At 58.9% G+C, this 16,648-nt stretch overlaps 2 protein-coding genes across 7 annotated transcripts in view; both read right to left on the bottom strand.

Moving 5' to 3' along the window:
• Nucleotides 1–4,214: 4,214 nt before the first annotated feature.
• On the bottom strand, nucleotides 4,215–9,578 carry ZNF414 (zinc finger protein 414). Of its 6 annotated transcripts, none has more exons than XM_061190548.1 (8): nucleotides 9,466–9,578; nucleotides 8,447–8,756; nucleotides 8,016–8,123; nucleotides 7,806–7,911; nucleotides 6,924–7,267; nucleotides 6,783–6,843; nucleotides 6,181–6,354; nucleotides 4,215–4,649 (listed from the first exon to the last, which is right to left on the bottom strand). In XM_061190548.1, exons 1-8 carry the CDS (start codon nucleotides 9,466–9,468, stop codon nucleotides 4,622–4,624), a joined length of 1,134 nt encoding a protein of 377 aa, XP_061046531.1. In that variant the 5' UTR covers nucleotides 9,469–9,578; the 3' UTR covers nucleotides 4,215–4,621. The 6 variants fall into 6 exon arrangements, with proteins under 6 accessions (XP_061046531.1, XP_061046530.1, XP_061046533.1 ...); XM_061190547.1 differs by having other exon boundaries at nucleotides 4,215–4,644; XM_061190550.1 differs by having other exon boundaries at nucleotides 4,216–4,649; nucleotides 6,793–6,843.
• Nucleotides 9,579–13,884: 4,306 nt separating this feature from the next.
• MYO1F (myosin IF) overlaps nucleotides 13,885–16,648 on the bottom strand; it is a 33,884-nt gene continuing 31,120 nt past the window's right edge. The window contains exons 27-30 of the mRNA XM_061189057.1: nucleotides 16,079–16,162; nucleotides 15,290–15,485; nucleotides 15,043–15,212; nucleotides 13,885–14,314 (exon numbers count right to left, since the gene is read on the bottom strand). Coding sequence (XP_061045040.1) covers nucleotides 14,238–14,314; nucleotides 15,043–15,212; nucleotides 15,290–15,485; nucleotides 16,079–16,162 — 527 coding nt within the window. The 3' untranslated portion in view covers nucleotides 13,885–14,237. The remainder of the gene's footprint in view (nucleotides 14,315–15,042; nucleotides 15,213–15,289; nucleotides 15,486–16,078; nucleotides 16,163–16,648) is intronic.

Genomic DNA, 16,648 nt, shown 5'->3' with positions numbered 1-16,648 from the left:
AACTAAAGATCCCGCATGCCGCAACTAAAGATACCGCGTGCCGCAACTAAAGATCCCGCATGCCGCAACGAAGACCCAGTGCAGCCAAATAAATTAAAAAAAAAAAAAATCTCACAAAGGCCCTGAACGGTAGAGTCGACCTCTCCTACCCAGTCACCTCCTTGGCCTCCCCTCCTCCCATCTCCTGCCCTCTGCCTGGGACACTCTCCCCACCGCATGGTTCTCCTCCCCCTCCTCCTCGTCCAGGTGTCTGCTCCCATATTCCTTATTAGAGAGGCCTTCCTCCCAGACCACCCTAATTAAAAAGAGAAGATTGGATTCCCCCTTCCCAGTATTCTCTATCCTCCCCAACCTGCCTGATGTTTCTCTTAGTACCTGCTACCTTGTATCATTCTATTTATTTTACTTAATACTTGTTTTTTTTGGAGGGGGGGGGCAGTGGCCATGCCTCGCACGGCATGTGGGATCTTAGTTCTCCTGACCAGGGATTGAACCCACGCCCCCTGCATTGGAAGCGCAGCGTCTTAACCACTGGACCGCTGGGGAAGTTCCAATACTTGTTTTTTAAATGTGTCTTGACTATTTGTGGGATTTTTTTTTTGTTTTGGTCTCTCTCCTCCTCCTTTCCCCAGCCCCTGTGGACCGTCAGCGCCCCGAGGGCAGCAGCTTGTCTTGTGCATTGCTGTCCTCCCAGTGCCTGGCCTGCGCTAAGATGCTCAGTCATTATTTGTTGAAATAAAGAATGTACAGGACACAGAGACAGGCATATGCGGTCTGACCATCACGTTCTCACACAGACGCACGTGGAGAGACACTGAGAGACCTGGAGGCAAACCTGAGGGCAGGGCCCCACAGTCCCAGACACCCGGCTGATGGTCAGGGATGCCCACCAGGACCGGCAGGCAGGCCCCCGAGCATGGGCACGTGCACCAGCCCTGGCACAGGAAGTCCGTCCCAGGTACGGTCTTGACCAGCCCCACATCCTTGGTCACGGACACAGGAGAGGCACCAGTAGGCCAGGCCTGCTCTGACCGACAAGTCACCCCAGAGGTGGCCCTGCCACAGCTCCCAGGCCTGGCTTCACCTGAGGTCGAGGAGACCGGGGAGGGGAAGGGTACGACCTCGGGGACTTTTCCCCTGCCTGTGCCTCACTCTGCCCTGATCCAGAGAACAAGGAAAGGTGCCGGGGCCTGAGACGCCTCTGTGGAAGCCCCCCCTACCCGGTGGGTTGGGGCAAGGCTCCCAGGTGACCCAGGGGGCCAGAGAAGTCGGGGTCAGCAGGTCAGGCCTTGGGGCGCTGCTGGGGTGGGGGGCGGGCAGCATGTGCGTGACCCACTTTGTTGCCCCCAGGAAGGCCCTGCCCCTCACCCTGGCTGCCTGTTATCAGGTTGCTATTCATGGGGGGAGGGAGGGAGGGGGGGTCGTCTGGGCAGTGCCAACCGTCCCCCTTCTAGTCGCAGCCTCAGCCTCTGCTACAGGCCCCTCGGGAGCCTGAGCTGTCCCAGAGGTGGGTCCTGCCTGCCTCCTACCTCTGGGCGTTTGTGTCGGTCACAACCCCGAAAACCTGCCTGCCCCTCTGCCGCCCCGCTCTTGGAATATGCCTTCCAATTTCCACCCGTGGCACCCCTTGCCTCCGGCCAGTGGGGGGCTCTCCCAGGGCTGGGGGGCTCACTCACCATGGCTGCGGGCGGGTGACGGGCCACAGGGCGAGTGGGACCTGAGCCAGGGCCGCTGCCTTCAGGAAGTGACTAGCTTCTGCTCCACGGGCCCCGCGGGGTGGGGTCTACTGGCCAGGCGGGGAGGGCAGAGGAGGAAGGGGAGGGGGGGGGACAGCCCCAGCCTGTCTTCAGGTCCTGCTGGGAGCTTCTTGAATTCCTGTCCTGCACTGTGCTTTGTGTATCATTTCTCAGCAGACTCCCAACAGCCACTCGTTTCTCGACTCTGCTGGCCCCCTCGCTCCCACCCCATGCCCTGCTGTGTGCTGACCTCCGGACTCCAGGAAGGACTCATGCCAGGCCCTGAGGACCTCCTGCCGACAGAGGCAGGCCAAGGCCAACTCCTCCCAGGGCCTCTGCGGGAGGGGGGTGGTAGTTCTCAGCGGGGAAGGGGCACGGCCAGTTCTGGGCCGTGAGACCCCAGGAGTCGAGCGAGCCTGACGGGTGAGGCCCTCCTGCTGGCTCTTGTTGCCTCAGTCTGCCTTCCTCATTTCAACACTTCCTTGCAGTCTGATTTCCAGCTCTGAGCAGGACTTAGGACTTCTTTGTTACAGGGGCAGACCTAACACGGGCCGAGGGCCCAGGTGGGATGGCACGTTTGGTGGTGGGTGGGTGGTGGGTGTCCAAGGCTCCCAGAGGACAAGAAAAGGAGGAAAATGGGGACAGCTGGGAGGCCAGCAGAGAGGGGGTGAAGGTGGTAGGCAAGATCAGAGCTGTGAGGGTGCAGGGTGCGAGGCCTGAGGCCCGGCCAGACAAGGGAGACCCTGATGGCAGGGCTCGGTCCCCAGGAGGTCAGTGACTTTGGGCTCACAGAGAAAGGGAGAAACCCAGTGGGAGAGTGCAGAGCCCCGATTCTCCACCGGGGCTACGCCACCGGGATTCTTTTTGGAGTTCACAGAAAGACAGAAGATTCTGGAGATTCTGACTTAATTGGTCTGGGGAGTGGCCTGAGCCTGGGGATTTCTTACACACCCTCAGGGGGATTCTAGTGTGCAGCTGAGGAGAACTGGTGCCCACAAGTCACCCTGCGACCCCGAGAAAGTGTGGGTTGTGCTTCAGGTCTGAGGTGGGGCCTCAGATTCTGAAACATCCCAGGTGATGCCCATACTGCTGGTCCAAGGATCACACCAAGAATAGCAAAGATGTATTTAAGTTTCCAGAAAGATCCAGATGAGACAGGGACGGAGGCTGGGCATTGCATTCCCAGCAGGAGCCCTTCACTCGCCTCTGCCATGAAGGCCACAGACAGCAGTCGGCAATGACTCTGCCTGTGTCTGCCCTTAAGAGGACAGCTTGGGGATTCTGGAGCCTCTGTGCCTGTGCATCCCTGTCCTTGAACGGACAGACATGCACTCTGGGTCACATTTCCGGATGTGGGTCCGCCTCCGAGTAGGAGGCTGGGGATGACGACGAAGTCTGGGTCCTGGAGCGGCTCAGCCTGTTCAACGTGAGCCTGCAGTCTCAGGCCAACCTGCCCCCTCTGGGGCGGCTGTGCAAGGTGGGTGCCTGCTTGGACGCGCCGGCCCCTCATTCATTCTCCCTTCAGACCGACACTCTTGGGCGCCCTCTGCTGGGCGGAGCCGGGGCCCTACGAGGACTCAGCTTTCAGGCATCCTGGAGTTGGGGTGGGGTGAGGGACCCTCTGTGGGGCCCCCAGCTTGGTTGGCCAGAGGGAGGTCAGGGGCTGCAGGAGCCCAGAAGGGACAGTGGGAGCAGTAAGACTTCCCAGGCGAGCAGACAAAGGTTGGATGGAAGTTGGGAGGGGGTGAGGGTAGGGGGCAGTTTTCAGAGTGACCCAAATCCCTAGGCCTCAGGGCAATTTCAGCTTGCTCCAGACGGCAGCAAGGGGCCCAGGGGGGACTGTGGACACACTGTACCCATGGGAGGGGCTGTTGCATCTTTGTGGGTGACACGGTTGGGGGGGGGCAGGTACCTGGACCAAGATACCTGGGTCTCTCTGGGAAGGTCCTGACAGACTGGGAACTGGCACTGCCTAGATTTGGGGGTGGCTGAATGAGGGGCTTGATGGGGAAAACTCCAGGGGCTGGGGGACCCTGGTACCCTGGAGATGGAACACCAAGCCCTGAAGATGCAGGAAGGGTGGGCCTAGAGCCATATTCCCAAGGGTGTCTAGGGGCCTTGTGAGTGCAGGAAAAGGGGAGAGTGCCCTTTGGGCCTCGCTGCCTGGGTTTTCTCATCAGTGGTAACTGTGCCCCGCTTCTGGGGTGGTGCAGAATCAGTGACTTGGAACCGGGCCCGGCTAGAGTCAGGGCTCAGTCAGCTTACCCTCCTAGCCTCACCTTCTCTATCTGTAAAGTGGGCCCCTTGACCCACCTCCTCCCCAGGTTCCTGAGAGGGCCCAGGCAGCCGGCCACAGGGTTGGTGGTTGGAGTGATGTCAACCACCTGTGAACATTTCCCAAGCCCCCTCCCTCTCTCCCCATCCCTCTTTTGAATCCTCACAAGAACTCCGAAGGATGACCATTCATGACACTCATTTTAAGGAGTGAGAAAGTGAGATGCAGAGAGGTTGAGTCTTCCCCAGGATCACCCAGCTGTGGTTCCAAGGCTTCTGGCTGAGAAGGGGGAGGGGAGCTCACAGGGGGACTGAGCCCCAGGGTTCCCTGACGGCCCGTCTGGCCCTACAGCGGGTGCTGAGTGACAGCCGCTTCAGTGGGGGCCTGGAGGTGCTGGCGGAGTGGACGCCTGGCCTGAGCCACCTGTGACTCAGCTGCAACCCCATCAAGGACACTGGAGCCCTGAAGCCCCTTGTGAGGCTGAGGGCAGTGGGGCAGGCAGGCAGGCAGGCCGGCTCCTGGGTCCAGGTGGGACACGTCCAAAGGGTGCCCAGATCTCCCTGTTGCCCTTCCCAGGAGAAGCTGAAGGGCCTTCAGAACTTGGAGCTGTTCAACTTCGAGGAGTCACAGCAGCTGCGCTAACGGAAGCAGGATTTTGAGTCATTACCGGAGCTTGGCTACCTGGATGGCTTTGATGATGGGGACCCTGCTCAACTCTGAGACTGAGGCCAACATGCTGGGGGACGAAGATTCTGAGGAGGACTAGGGGGAGGATGGTAAGGGGAGCAAGGAGAAGATGGGAGGCCGGTGAGTGAGGGGTGTGAGGCCTGGGGACTCCACCCAGGGGATGACTAGTGTCTTGCTGGCCGCAGATAGATAGAGGACAACTCTGATGACTTGGAAGATGGAGGAGACAAGGAGTGAAACAGGGTGGGGTGGGGCTGGGGACCTGGTCCTTGGGTTCTTGCTCACAGGATGTCTATGTTCCCCAGGAGGAAGAGGAGAGAGATGCTGAGTGTGGTCCTGAGAAGAGGAAGTGGAGAGGTTCAAGACGGGGCCTTGTGGGCTACTAGGAGAACAGGATCTTCATCCAGAGAGCTGAGGGGAGCTGTGGGGAGCGGTGGGGGTACTAGGCAGGGGAGGAGCACGATCGGAAGAGTCCCCTGTTTCCAGAGGTGTTCAGCCTGGGGGGAAGGGGCGGGGGGTTGCCTCCGGTGCTCCAGAACGGGGGCGGGATTGAAGCCTGGGCTGGAAGGGAGCAAAATGCAGGAAGTAAAGCCAGGCCCCGACTTCCATACCCTGCAGGCTTGACCCTCAGGGTTCTGGTGACAGCAGTGTGGGACCAGATTTTGAACTCTGGCCCCAGCCTGACTTCCCAGGAAGGAAAGGAAGAAGAGGACCTATATGGGGGAGAGGTGAGAAGGGAGGGAGCCCAGGTTCTCCAGGGCTGGCCTTGACCCACCCTCCTCCTCAGAGCTGTGGCAGGGGGAGAAGGGGAAGTGGGCAGCCGAAGACAGTGAGGAGGAGGAGGACGATGAGGCCTGAGCCCCGGCTTGCCAGAGTGCCCAGCCCTGGGGGCCCTGGCACCTCCCTTCTACTGCTGGGACTGCCCCACCACCCTGTCACCTCCCTGAGAGTCAGTGCCAGCCTCAGGACCTGGGGGGCTCCAGCTGGGCGGGCGCTCCTGACTCCTGGAAGTTTTAAAATAAAACTGGAAACTTCCATCTCATCTGGTTTCTGGAAGTGGTGGGACAGGACAGAGGACCACCTACAGCTGTCTCACTGTTGAGGATGACAAGGTAGGTGGGACACAGGTGGGCTGTGAGGGGAGGCCTGCCCCCTTCCGAGGTGGGAGCGCCCCAGGACTGCACTGGAGGGGCATAGGACCCAGACACAGCACAGGCTGGCTCATCTGCCTCCTTTATTGTCCCGCCACCCCGCCCATCGCAGGCCCCCCTAAAATTACAAAACTACCCACAGCCCACCCGCAACGCGGCGTGGTTCAGAGCGGCGAGAAAACCGGACACTCCCCCTCTGACAGCAGCGGCGACACCTTGGGTGCCAGCGGGGCCGGGTCTGGGTGGAGCAGAGGAGGGGGCGCCTGAGCCTCGGCCCCGCCCCTCGCCTCAGGGCCCCCGCCCTCCCCACCCGCGCGCTCCCGGGCCTTACCCGCCGGCGCGTCGGGGCGCGGCTGCCCGTGCGACGGGGCCGCGGGGGCGATGGGGCGGTGGTCCTCCAGGTGTAGGGTCATGGCGGGCCGCGAGGCCGTGGAGAAGGCGCACTGCATGCACGAGTAGCGACCGCGCGTGTGCTCCCACACAATGCGGCTCGGGGCCGCGTGCCCTGCGGGCAGGCGGGACCCCGTCAGCCCCGGGCCCTGGGCGAGGGCGAGGACCGGGGCGAGGGCGGGCCGGACCTTTCTCCCCGCCTCCCCATCAGCTCCCAGGCGCCGGGGCTCTGGACCGGCTGATCCGTTTCTCCCGGGCGTTTCCCCATGTATTTGGGGGCACCAAACTTGACTTATCCGCGTTCCCCTCTCCCATCCTCTGAACCAACGTAGGGGGAAGGACTCGGGAACCGGGTGAGAGTTTTACACGGAAACGCCGGCGCAGATAAAGAGCAGGGGCCGTAATTTTTTAAAGCAAAATCCTGTATTTCGGGGGTGACATTTCTGGCCACCTGGGAAGGGGGTGGGCACCGCTGCCTCCCAGTATTCCCTATGCCCCGCAGGGCGCAGAAGAGAAATCCCCTCCACCCTCCCCGGTGATCACCTGCACGCACCTGCGGGCGTATCGGAGCCGCCCTGGGGTCTTCGCGGGCTGCCGCCGGCACCTGCGGTAAATGGGCGGGTCAAGGTCAGAAGTCAGAGGGAGCCCAGCCCACCCTTCAGGCGGCCCTGCCCCCACACTCACCTTGGCTCTTTTTCCAGACTGCGGCGCTGGAGGCGGGCGGCCCGGGAGCGGCGGCCAGAAAGGGGCGCGGGCGTGGGGGGCTTAGGCCAAAAGGCGCGGGGTTCAAGTAGGGCAGGAAGGGCCCGGTGGGGGCAGGGGCAGGGGTCGTGAACGGCTCGAGCAGCGGGAACTGTAGCCCAGGCGCCGACGCAGGGTCGGACTCTGGGGGGCGCTCGGGCGCTGGTGGCTCCTTGTCGAGGGCGGGGGGTGGCGGCGGGGCTGGGCTCTGCGCATGCTCGGCGCAAACATGCAGGTGCTTGAAGAGGGAGCGGTGCGTGCGGAAGCGCAGGAGGCAGTTCTCACACCTGGGGGCGGCACAGAGCTAGGCTGGGTCTCCTGGGGGACAAGGGAGGGGCCTATCCGTAGTAACCTGCGGAGCCGCCGCTCGAGGGTGGTAAGGGAGCCTGGGCCCAAACAACAGATCCCCCATCTGCGGGGGAGGAATTTGCCCTAAGCGTCCCCCTACTGTGGTCGCGACCCTTCCGGACCCCTCCAAGTCGGAGCCCTGGGAAGATGAGGAAGGAAGTCTCAATTGTGACTTAGGTGATCGCTTTTCCTCTTGGGAGGTAGAGGGCTGGGCGGAGTCGCGCCAAGTATGTCCCCCCCCCAAACCCATTCCAAGCCCCGCCCTCGGGGTCCCTGGAACTTGCTCTAGCGACCAGTGTCTCTTCTGGGCAGGTTAAGGGCAAGGCTTGCCCTAGGTCACGCCCACTTCCCCGACCCAACCCCCTGGACTAGGAAGGGAGAAAAGCCCGGACCCCAGGTAGTGGCTGTCAAATCAGTGCTGGGCGGAGCTGCCCAGTCACCGAACACCAGCAGAGGTGGGGGTGGACGGGGTCTCACTTGAAGTAGCGATTGGGTTTGTAGTGCAGCTTGCCGTGTGCCACCAGTTCCTGCATGTTGGGGAAAGTCTCGGTGCAGCTCAGGGCGGAACAGCGGAAGAGCTTGCCTGGCAGGGCAGGGATGAAGGACAGAGGAGTGGAGAGGGGTGGCCAGTCGGCTCTGCCTGCCTCCCGCCCTAACCTGCCTCCCCACCACCTACCCTGGCCCTACCTTCCAGGGACTGTGTGGGTGGGCAGTGGGTACGCAGATGCTGTGCCAAGTCTCGAACGCTGGGGAAACTGAGGCAGCAGCCAGGGCTGGAGCAGGGTATCTGCTTCCCTGCAGGACGTACAGAAGCGGGGGGAGGGGGGTGTCACCGTCCCTTCTCCATCCACACTGTCCAGGGCTCTACCCCAGAGAGGCATGTATGGAGCTGCAATTACGCTATGGTCTCTTACTGGGGCCTTCAACCTCTGCCTCCCCCAACAGAGGGTTGGGGCTGAGTTGGCCTGGCTCCTCACTGTAGCCACAGCCTGGCATACACTTGGGGTTCAGTAAGTGGTGATTCCCTCTAGATGGGCCCCAAGTCTGGAGATACTCTGTATTCTTCACTTCTATCGTTCCAGGCCTGTGATCCCCCAGAAGGCCCCATCACGGGTCACCTGGTGGTGGGCGTCGTCTGGGAGGCCGCAGGTCCTCACTGGTTCCGGAGACAGTGCTGGTCAGGCCAAGGCCGGGTCCAGGGCCAGCATGGCCACTGTCTGGGGCTGGGGAGGCACCCTGCTGGGTCCCTCCAAGCCCTCCACGTTCCCACATTGGGGGTGTGGCTGCCTGGTCAGAGCCTGGCTCCTCCCCCATGGAAGAGGAGGTGGCTACAGCAGCCACAACTGGGGACACCTCCTTGTCGGTCTCACTGGAGCTGGGCTCTGCAGTGGCCGGCATGTCCGGGCTGGGACCCGAGGTTTCCTCCTCCTGGTGGAAGGAAGAGGTGGGGAGAACCCCTCTGGGCCCAGGGTCTGCCTGGGCCAGCCAGGGGAACTCCTCCACCCCGCCAAGACCACTGGGCATTCCTGAAGCAGCAAATGCCCCGGAGACGTCACCCAGTCAGCCCCCATCCTAAGGAGTGGCAGGGGGTAAGGGTGGATTGAGCTCCTGCCTCCTGTGTCCCCATCCTCTGGGAGGGAGCTTGGAGGTGTTCCAAATGTAGAAGGGGGTACCTTTCTAAGAATCACCTATATAAAAGAAGCATGCCTTTGACCCTAACTTGGAAAGGTGGGAGGCTCCCTACAAGGCAGGGGCGTGGCCCAGAGGGAGTGGGCGGGGTAAAGGCGGGGCTCTGAACCGGGCGCGGCTAGGAAGTTGCTGGAGGGGCCAGTAGTGGCCGAGTGGGTGTTCGAGGACGGAGCTATATCTACCAGCCGGGCTCGAGCTGTGCAGGCGAACTGGAAGTGCTGGGGCCCCGGCCGTATGAAGATCTGGGGTGGTGCCCGAGCCCTGTGGGCGTGGCCCAGTCGAAACCAGGCCCGGAAGTAGGGGGTAGGGTGCTCCCCGAGTGATAGCCAGCGGCGGGCGAGTGCCCGGATGTGGGGGCGGGATCGGCCGGAGGCTATGTGCGCAACAGGGCCGCTCCCCGCCAGTCCCCGCTGGTTCGCCGCGTCCGCGTCCCCGGCGCCGCGCTCACCATCCTCGGCCTGGTTCGGCCTCTTGTTCCCGCGACTCCGGCGGCTCCAGCTAAGGCTGCGGCGACTCCTTCGGTGGCCGCGGGCTCACGCTCACGTCAGCGCCATTTTTCGCCTCCCAGCTCTCGCGAGAACGGGGGAGGGGGCCTGTGCACAGTGTTCCGCGAGGAGGCGGGGCCTGAGATCCGGGATTGTCGTGGACAGCGGAACGTGCGCCGTGGCGGATTTGCAAGCCGAGGGCAGTCATAGCGTGCAAAGAATCTGCACGCAGAGATCCAGGATTAAAATCTTCCCGGGCCTCTGTGTTTTCCTGTGCAAAATGAGCATCTTCATCCTCTCCAGTCCCGTCACCATACCTCGAAAGGGGATAAACAGCGGTTCTCTTTTTTGAAGAGGTCGTGTTTAGAGGGCCTCCTCTTTGGAGGGAAATTGGCAGTGGCCGTCAAAATTTTCAATGCGCTTAGTTCTGACGTTGGAATGGGTCTGCTGAGATAGCCAAGGGCAGGAAGCAAGCCAACTGTCCGTCCTCGGGACTCCCGGAACGGGTGTAGTCTAAGGATGGAGAGGTGCGTGTTTTCAGGAGGATGGATGGAGAGCCTTGGGTATACCGGCGTGGAATGAGTCACCTATCCAACCTACGTTTCTTTTCTTTCTTTCTTTCTTTTTTAAAGCAAGGAACATGACTTTTTTTTTTTTTTTTTTTAAATGGGATTTATTTATTTATTTATTTATGGCTGTGTTGGGTCTTCGTTTCTGTGCGAGGGCTTTCTCTAGTTGCGGCAAGCGGGGGCCGCTCTTCATCGCGGTGCGCGAGCCTCTCACTATCGCGGCCTCTCTTGTTGCGGAGCACAGGCTCCAGACGCGCAGGCTCAGTAGTTGTGGCTCACGGGTCCAGTCGCTCCGCGGCATGTGGGATCTTCCCAGACAGGGCTCGAACCCGTGTTCCCTGCATTAGCAGGCAGATTCTCAACCATTGCGCCACCAGGGAAGCCCCAACCTACGTTTCTTGAGTGCCTACTCTGTGCTAGGCGCTGGGGACCCAGAGATAACAGGACAGACCAACATCCCCACTCCCAGAGTCCGCTCACAGTTTAAAATGGGGCAACAGGCAATGAATCAACACATGCAGCAAACGATCTTACGTTATATTAAGTGCTACAAAGGAAAAACAAAACAAAACAGAAAAACCCCCAGAAGGATGTGATGGTGATGGGTCAGGAAAGTTTCTCTGTGAGGTGACTTCTGAGCTGTCACCTGATGGTCAGGAAGGAGTGAGCCAATAGAAGGTCAGGGGGCCACAGCACTCTGGGAAGAATGGACAGCTGGTGCAAGTGGCCTGAGTTGGGGAGGGACAAGCTTGTCTTTTTCAAGAAACAATGAGGTGATCAACTCACTGCTGGAGCAGAGTGGAGGCAGGGAGTGGAGGTCAGAAAGTGGACATGGTGCAAGAAAGGTCATGCAGGGACCTTGTGAACCATGGAAAGAGAGGCATGTGATCTCTATTCTAATCTTGGATCTTTAGCAGGGGGAGGTACACCATCTGATCGCCGGTTGTCGTTTGGAGGATGGGTCATTGTGGGGACGGTAAAGTGGATCTTTGATCTCAGATCTCTATAATACATTATTTAACCATTCAGGAAGTATTTGTTGAGTTCTAGGCAAGTGTAGGCTTTACGTACGGTGTATTTCCATCTATATATACATAAGATGTACCTATCTGCTTTTTTAAATCAGTTTTTTTTTTTTTTTACTTTTTAAAAAAATTTATTTATTTATTTTTGGCTGTGTTGGGTCTTCGTTTCTGTGCGAGGGCTTTCTCTAGTTGTGGCAAGCGGGGGCCACTCTTCATCGCGGTGCGCGGGCCTCTCACTATCGCGGCCTCTCTTGTTGCGGAGCACAGGCTCCAGACGCGCAGGCTCAGTATTTGTGGTTCACGGGCCTAGTTGCTCCGCGGCATATGCGATCTTCCCAGACCAGGGCTCGAACCCGTGTCCTCTGCATTGGCAGGCAGATTCTCAACCACTGCGCCACCAGGGAAGCCCCCTATCTGCTTTTATACGCTAAGAATACCACTGGAAGGAGACAGACGTTAACAAGTTGGGGGGGACAGGAATTTCCGAGTGAGGGGAAGACAGATTTTTCACACTCTTGGGCTGTTTGAATTTTTTTTTTTTTTTTTTTTGGCGGCACCATGCAGCTTGTGCGGTGCGGCCAAAAAAACCCCTTGTGTCTTAGTTCCCCGACCAGGGATCGAACCCGGGCCCACCACAGTGAAAGCGCGGAGTCCTAACCACTGGACGGCCAGGGAATTCCCATGGGCTGTTTGAATTTTAAAAAACTGTTTTCTTTTGATTATCATTAATACAGTTAAAACTCATTAACTGTATTAAAAACTCCTTAATTAAAAAACATCATTTTGATGCAGGGTGGAGGGATGTGTGTGTGTGTGTGTGTGTGTGTGTGTGTGTGTGTGCGCGCAGGGGAGGTTGGTGCAATCTGGGGAAGGGTGGGGCGAGGTCCCAGAAAGGACAGGGAACCAAGAAAGGGAGAGGAGGGGCCCAACTTAAGAAATTTTGTAAAAGAGTCAACAGGATGTTGCTGAGTGGGTGGGACCAAGCTGACTCTGAGGTTTGCAGTCCGAAGATGCTTATAACCTAGATGTGAGATGCTGTCTGTTAGAAGATGTCAAACCCACTCCCTTCTTCATCCCCAGTGCCTCGCCCAAACCTCACCCATCAGTCCTGCCCGGAAGGCCCCACTTCCTGCAAACAGGGTGCCTGCTATGGCAGTGGGGCCACAGGGCTGTATCCCAAAGTGCCAGGAGTGGGGGCAGCCTGCATGATGAATTCTAGGGCAGAGAAGGGAGACAGAGGCCCTCATTCCCCTTCAGCACCAGGAAATGCCCAGCTGATGAGGTGGTGGCTCACACAGTCCTCCCCCACTCCGTCCCCCAATCTAAGTCTTGCAGAGAGACACGCACAGTGGTGACTGGGCAATGGAGGGGCAAAAGTCAGAGATGCAGAGAACCAGGGACATTCAAGGGACTGGTTAAATGCTTTTGTATAGTGATTGGCTAATAAAAGGGCTGTTGAGACCCAGCTGCAAAATTGGGATTTTTTTTTCCCAGCCACGCTCAGCTTCCCAGGTAGGTGTAGATTCTACAGAAGGCTCTGCTGACCAGTCTTTCTTTGATACCTCATCTCCCATCCCCCAGGTGGGTAGGTGTCCTCTGCCTGGAGTCCTCCCATCACAGCATAGATCACTCTGTGTGGTATTTGCCATCAAGATCTGCTGACCCAGGGCTTCCCTGGTGGCGCAGTGGTCAAGAATCTGCCTGCCAATGCAGGGGACATGGGTTCCCAGCCCTGGTCGGGGAAGGTCCCACATGCCATGGAATAACTAAGCCCGTGCGCCACAAGTACTGCAGCCCGCGCGCCTAGAGCCCGTGCTCCACAACAAGAGAAGCCACCTCAGTGAGAAGCCCGCGCACCGCAACAAAGAGCATTCCCTGCTCACCGCAGCTAGAGAAAGCCCGCGCACAGCAACAAAGACCCAATGCAGCCAAAAAATATATATAAATAAATAAAAATAAAATTAAAAAAAAAAAAAGATCTGCTGACCCTTTTCATCCTTCTTGGCTCCTCCAGCAATGTCCACACTCTCTCTGCATCTCCCTCCCCTGCTCCAGCCCCTGTCCCTTCTCTGGCTCAGTCCTGACCCCACCCATCTGGCTCCATGTCTCCCAGACTGACCGCTCTTTGTGGGGCTGAGCACAGAGGGGGTGTTCATTTGGAAAGTCAGGATCCTTAGGGTCAGACCTAAGGTTTCAGCTGCACCTGCAGGGAGGTCTGAAAGGCTCAGACTCTGGCACTGGTTTGGAGACAGCTGCGGGGACCAACAGACAGCTGGTAGCTAGGCTGACCCCCTCTTCACCATGACAATAAGTGCAGAAGGCCAGGGTCCTCGAATGTCAGAACTGGTCCTGATGCCAGGTGAGTGAGGGCTAAGAAAACACAGACATGGGGTGGGGGTCAGGGTTCAGGGTGAATTATGGGGGGCCATGTGGGACCTGCCTCCTTTGTCAGGGTCCAGTAGGGTCCCAGTTTGTTTGGGGGGGGGCGTGCAGAGTCAAAGCTGACAGGACCCACTGGAACATTTGCTGCAGGAAAGCTGGCATGCAGCTTCTGGAAGCTAGCAAGTGAGACAAACTCAAACTTTGTGAGGGGCAGAAGCATATCTGAGTTCAAGACTTGGCTCTGTGCAATCTTGGGTGAGTGACTAAACCTCTCCGAGCCTCCATTTTTCCATCTGTAAAATGGGATATTCGCTGCTCCCACCCCACAGGGTTGTGAGAAGGTGGTCCTTGTTGGGGCTCAGTAAGTTAACTCATGTTTTCACTCGGCAAACATTTATTGCCTCAGTGGTGAGAGAAGGAGGGAAGTCAAGCTTGTCAAGGTCCCCCCGACTGTGCCCAGCACTTTGCCTGCAGGACACAACTTACTTCCTACTCACAAGGCAGCTGGGAGGTAGGTTCTGCTGTTAGCCCTGTTTGACACAGGAGGAAACAGGTGTGCCTTGGGGGAAGCCAGGGCCCGGGGGTGGCTTAAGTGGTGACCCCTAGACCCAGGACCTGGGCTAGGCTGGGCTGGAGGCCACAGGACTGGACCTTCTGGCCAATGCAGCCAAGGGAAACGAGACCCGCATTGCAGGGCCTGGCTCCTGGCAGGATCCAGGCAGGCAGGTGGGATGGCAGAATCCCAGGCCCCTGTCCCGCTCAGATCTTCTCCACGTAGTTTCCTGGGAAAAGGCCCTCCTGGCCATGCAGCCGGCCTTTCCACCAGCCTGAGGAATCTGTGGGAGAGAAGAGAGCGTGAGGCTGAGCCCAGCCCACTCTGGAGAAAGCCTTTCATGCTGGCTCTGTGTCTGTCTTTCTGTCTTGTTCGTCTGCACTGGCCTGGCATAAGGCAGAAGCTGAAAAGAGAAGACAGAAGGGCAATTCCCCAGCGGTCCAGTGGTTAGGACTCTGTGCTCTCACTGCTGAGGGTCCGGGTTTGATCCCTGGTCCAGGAACTAACATCGCACGAACCGAGCGGTGCGGCAAAGAAAAGAAAAAACATGTCTTTTAGGGGACTTCCAAAAAAAAAAGAGAAGACAGAAGGAAGGGAGGGAGCAACGCGTGGGTTTTCCTTGCCACTGGCTCACACTCTGACATTTTCTAGACCATTCACTTGTGCTCATCCCTCATCCATCTCCTCCTATAGGTCCCTCCATAATCCCCTTGGTGGAACCAGGAATGACCCCTAAGGGTTCCCCTACCCATCTGCAGAGGGTGCTGTTGAGTCCCAGGCTCCTCTAGGGGCAACCCAGGGGCAAGGTAGGAGGTCTGGAGGCCTGGGCCATCCAGACATGGCCCATTTCCTACTCACAAAGTAGGTTCTGCCATTAGTCCTAGTGCTTGACAGGTGAGAAGAATGAGGCTGGGGTACGGTGTGCGATACAAGTGAGGCCAGGCTCCCAGGGTGGCTTAGGAGGTGACCTCCAGACCCTGGCTCCTCCCATTTCTGCCCTGGCACACACACCTTCCATGAGGATCTCGATGACCTCGTTCACGTTGAAGCTCAGCTCGTCCACATCTTGGCCCACGTACTGGTACAGTGCCCGGCACCTTGGGCCATGTGTCCGTGGCTGGGGCTTAGGTCGGCCCACGCCAGGCACAGGTCTCTGCCCTATGCTGCGCTTCCTCTGCATGCTGTGGGCACATGAAGGCACTCGTCATAGCCCCAGACACTCCCCCAGGTCCTGGGGTTGCCCTCCCACACCACCTACCCAGCCATGCCCTGGTCAGGCACATTGAGGAATTCCGTGTTGTGCTCCGAGGGGGGCTGTGCCCGTGGGCGTCTGCTGGCCCCCAAGGCTGAGGACGGAGGGCCCTGTGGTGGCTTCTGGGAGCCCCGTCTGGATGTGAACTCCAGGGGTAGGGGGCCCCCTCTGGCAGAGGGAGGCACCCCATTGCGATCCAGGCCTGCAATGAGATGGGGGCATTTGTCAGGGTGATGCTAGGAGGATTTGGGGGGACTTGGCACCAAGTTCCCTGTCTGAGGGAAGAGGCAGCTACTCTTAACCCAGTATGGTAAGGAATGGCCTGGAGAGAGAGACCCTGGGGCTAGGACGCCCTAGAGGGAGACTCTGAAGGGGTAAGATTTTCCCCTACCCTCTTCTGTAGGAGGGCTTTTGTGGGTGAGTCTTGGAGGATGAATAAGAGCTCAAGTGGAGTAGGAATTTGGGAGACAGGCAGAGCAAACAGCCCAAGCAAAGGCCTGGAGGTAAGAACAAATTTGGTAAGTTGGCAAAATAACATGTAGCTTGCATGACAGGAGTGTAAGGTGGGAGGAGAGAAGAGGTCAGTAGTTAGCTGGGTTCGGATTCTGAAGGGCTTTGAATACCAAACTAAGCTTTGCCTTTATTCTTTGGGAGATGGGGAGCTATGGAGAGTTCTGGACAGAAAAGAAGAGCATGGTCAACTCTGCTTGTTAGATCCTGTCGACAAGAGGTCTGGCTTAGGCCTTGGAGCCCACAAGAGGCAAGGAAGACACTTAGTGGGGGGTGTCTCCTCACCTCTAGGGGGCCCGGGAGCTGCCCGGGTAGGGGCCTGGGCCGACCTTCTAGGTTTTCCCTGGGCCATTCCCTTCCGTGTAGGCTCTGAAAGGGAAAGGGGAAAAGATGTAGGGATTTGAGTGGTGACCAGACGAGCTTTTTGGCCCCGCCCACAAGTCTAATCCACTCTGTGGCTCCGCCGCGGTCCCCGCCCCCCCGGCTCACTGGCTCTCCCATCAGGAGGGAGCCCCTTAGTTACTGGAACACTGGTTCCGCCCAATAATTGGCTCCGCCCCTCCGGGAACCTATCTCTCATTGGCTCCTGGGCCCGGCCACTCCAAGGCTCTCCCCATTCATAGCCGGCTCAAGGGTGGACTCCCTGGCCTCGCCCCTTCCATGTTTCTCGCCCACTCATTGGTCACCTCGCGAGCCCTGCCCTCTTCACGGCCGCGTTCTCTCTTTAGGTCTCTCAAGTCCCGCCCCTCCATGGCGCTCACCCACCCTTGGCCCCGCGCCACTGGCTCCACCCCCACGTCCTTGATTGGTCCCTATGGCTGGTCCCGCCCCTAGGGGCCCGCCTCTTCCTGAGCG

The sequence above is a fragment of the Eubalaena glacialis genome, chromosome 4, assembly GCF_028564815.1.
Source record: "Eubalaena glacialis isolate mEubGla1 chromosome 4, mEubGla1.1.hap2.+ XY, whole genome shotgun sequence".
NCBI lineage: Eukaryota > Metazoa > Chordata > Mammalia > Artiodactyla > Balaenidae > Eubalaena > Eubalaena glacialis.
Note: the sequence above shows the minus strand (reverse complement) of the source record. Positions and strands in the feature narration are given on the sequence as shown.

Bases quoted from the DNA above. Each gene is read 5' to 3' on its own strand.
- ZNF414 (XM_061190545.1), bottom strand. The intron at 8,124-8,446 runs GTGACCCGTGAT...TACGTCCTGCAG, and splicing joins CAGACGACGCCCACCACCAG to GGAAGCAGATACCCTGCTCC. The intron at 7,268-7,805 runs GTGAGACCCCGT...TGCCGCCCCCAG, and splicing joins AAACCCAATCGCTACTTCAA to GTGTGAGAACTGCCTCCTGC.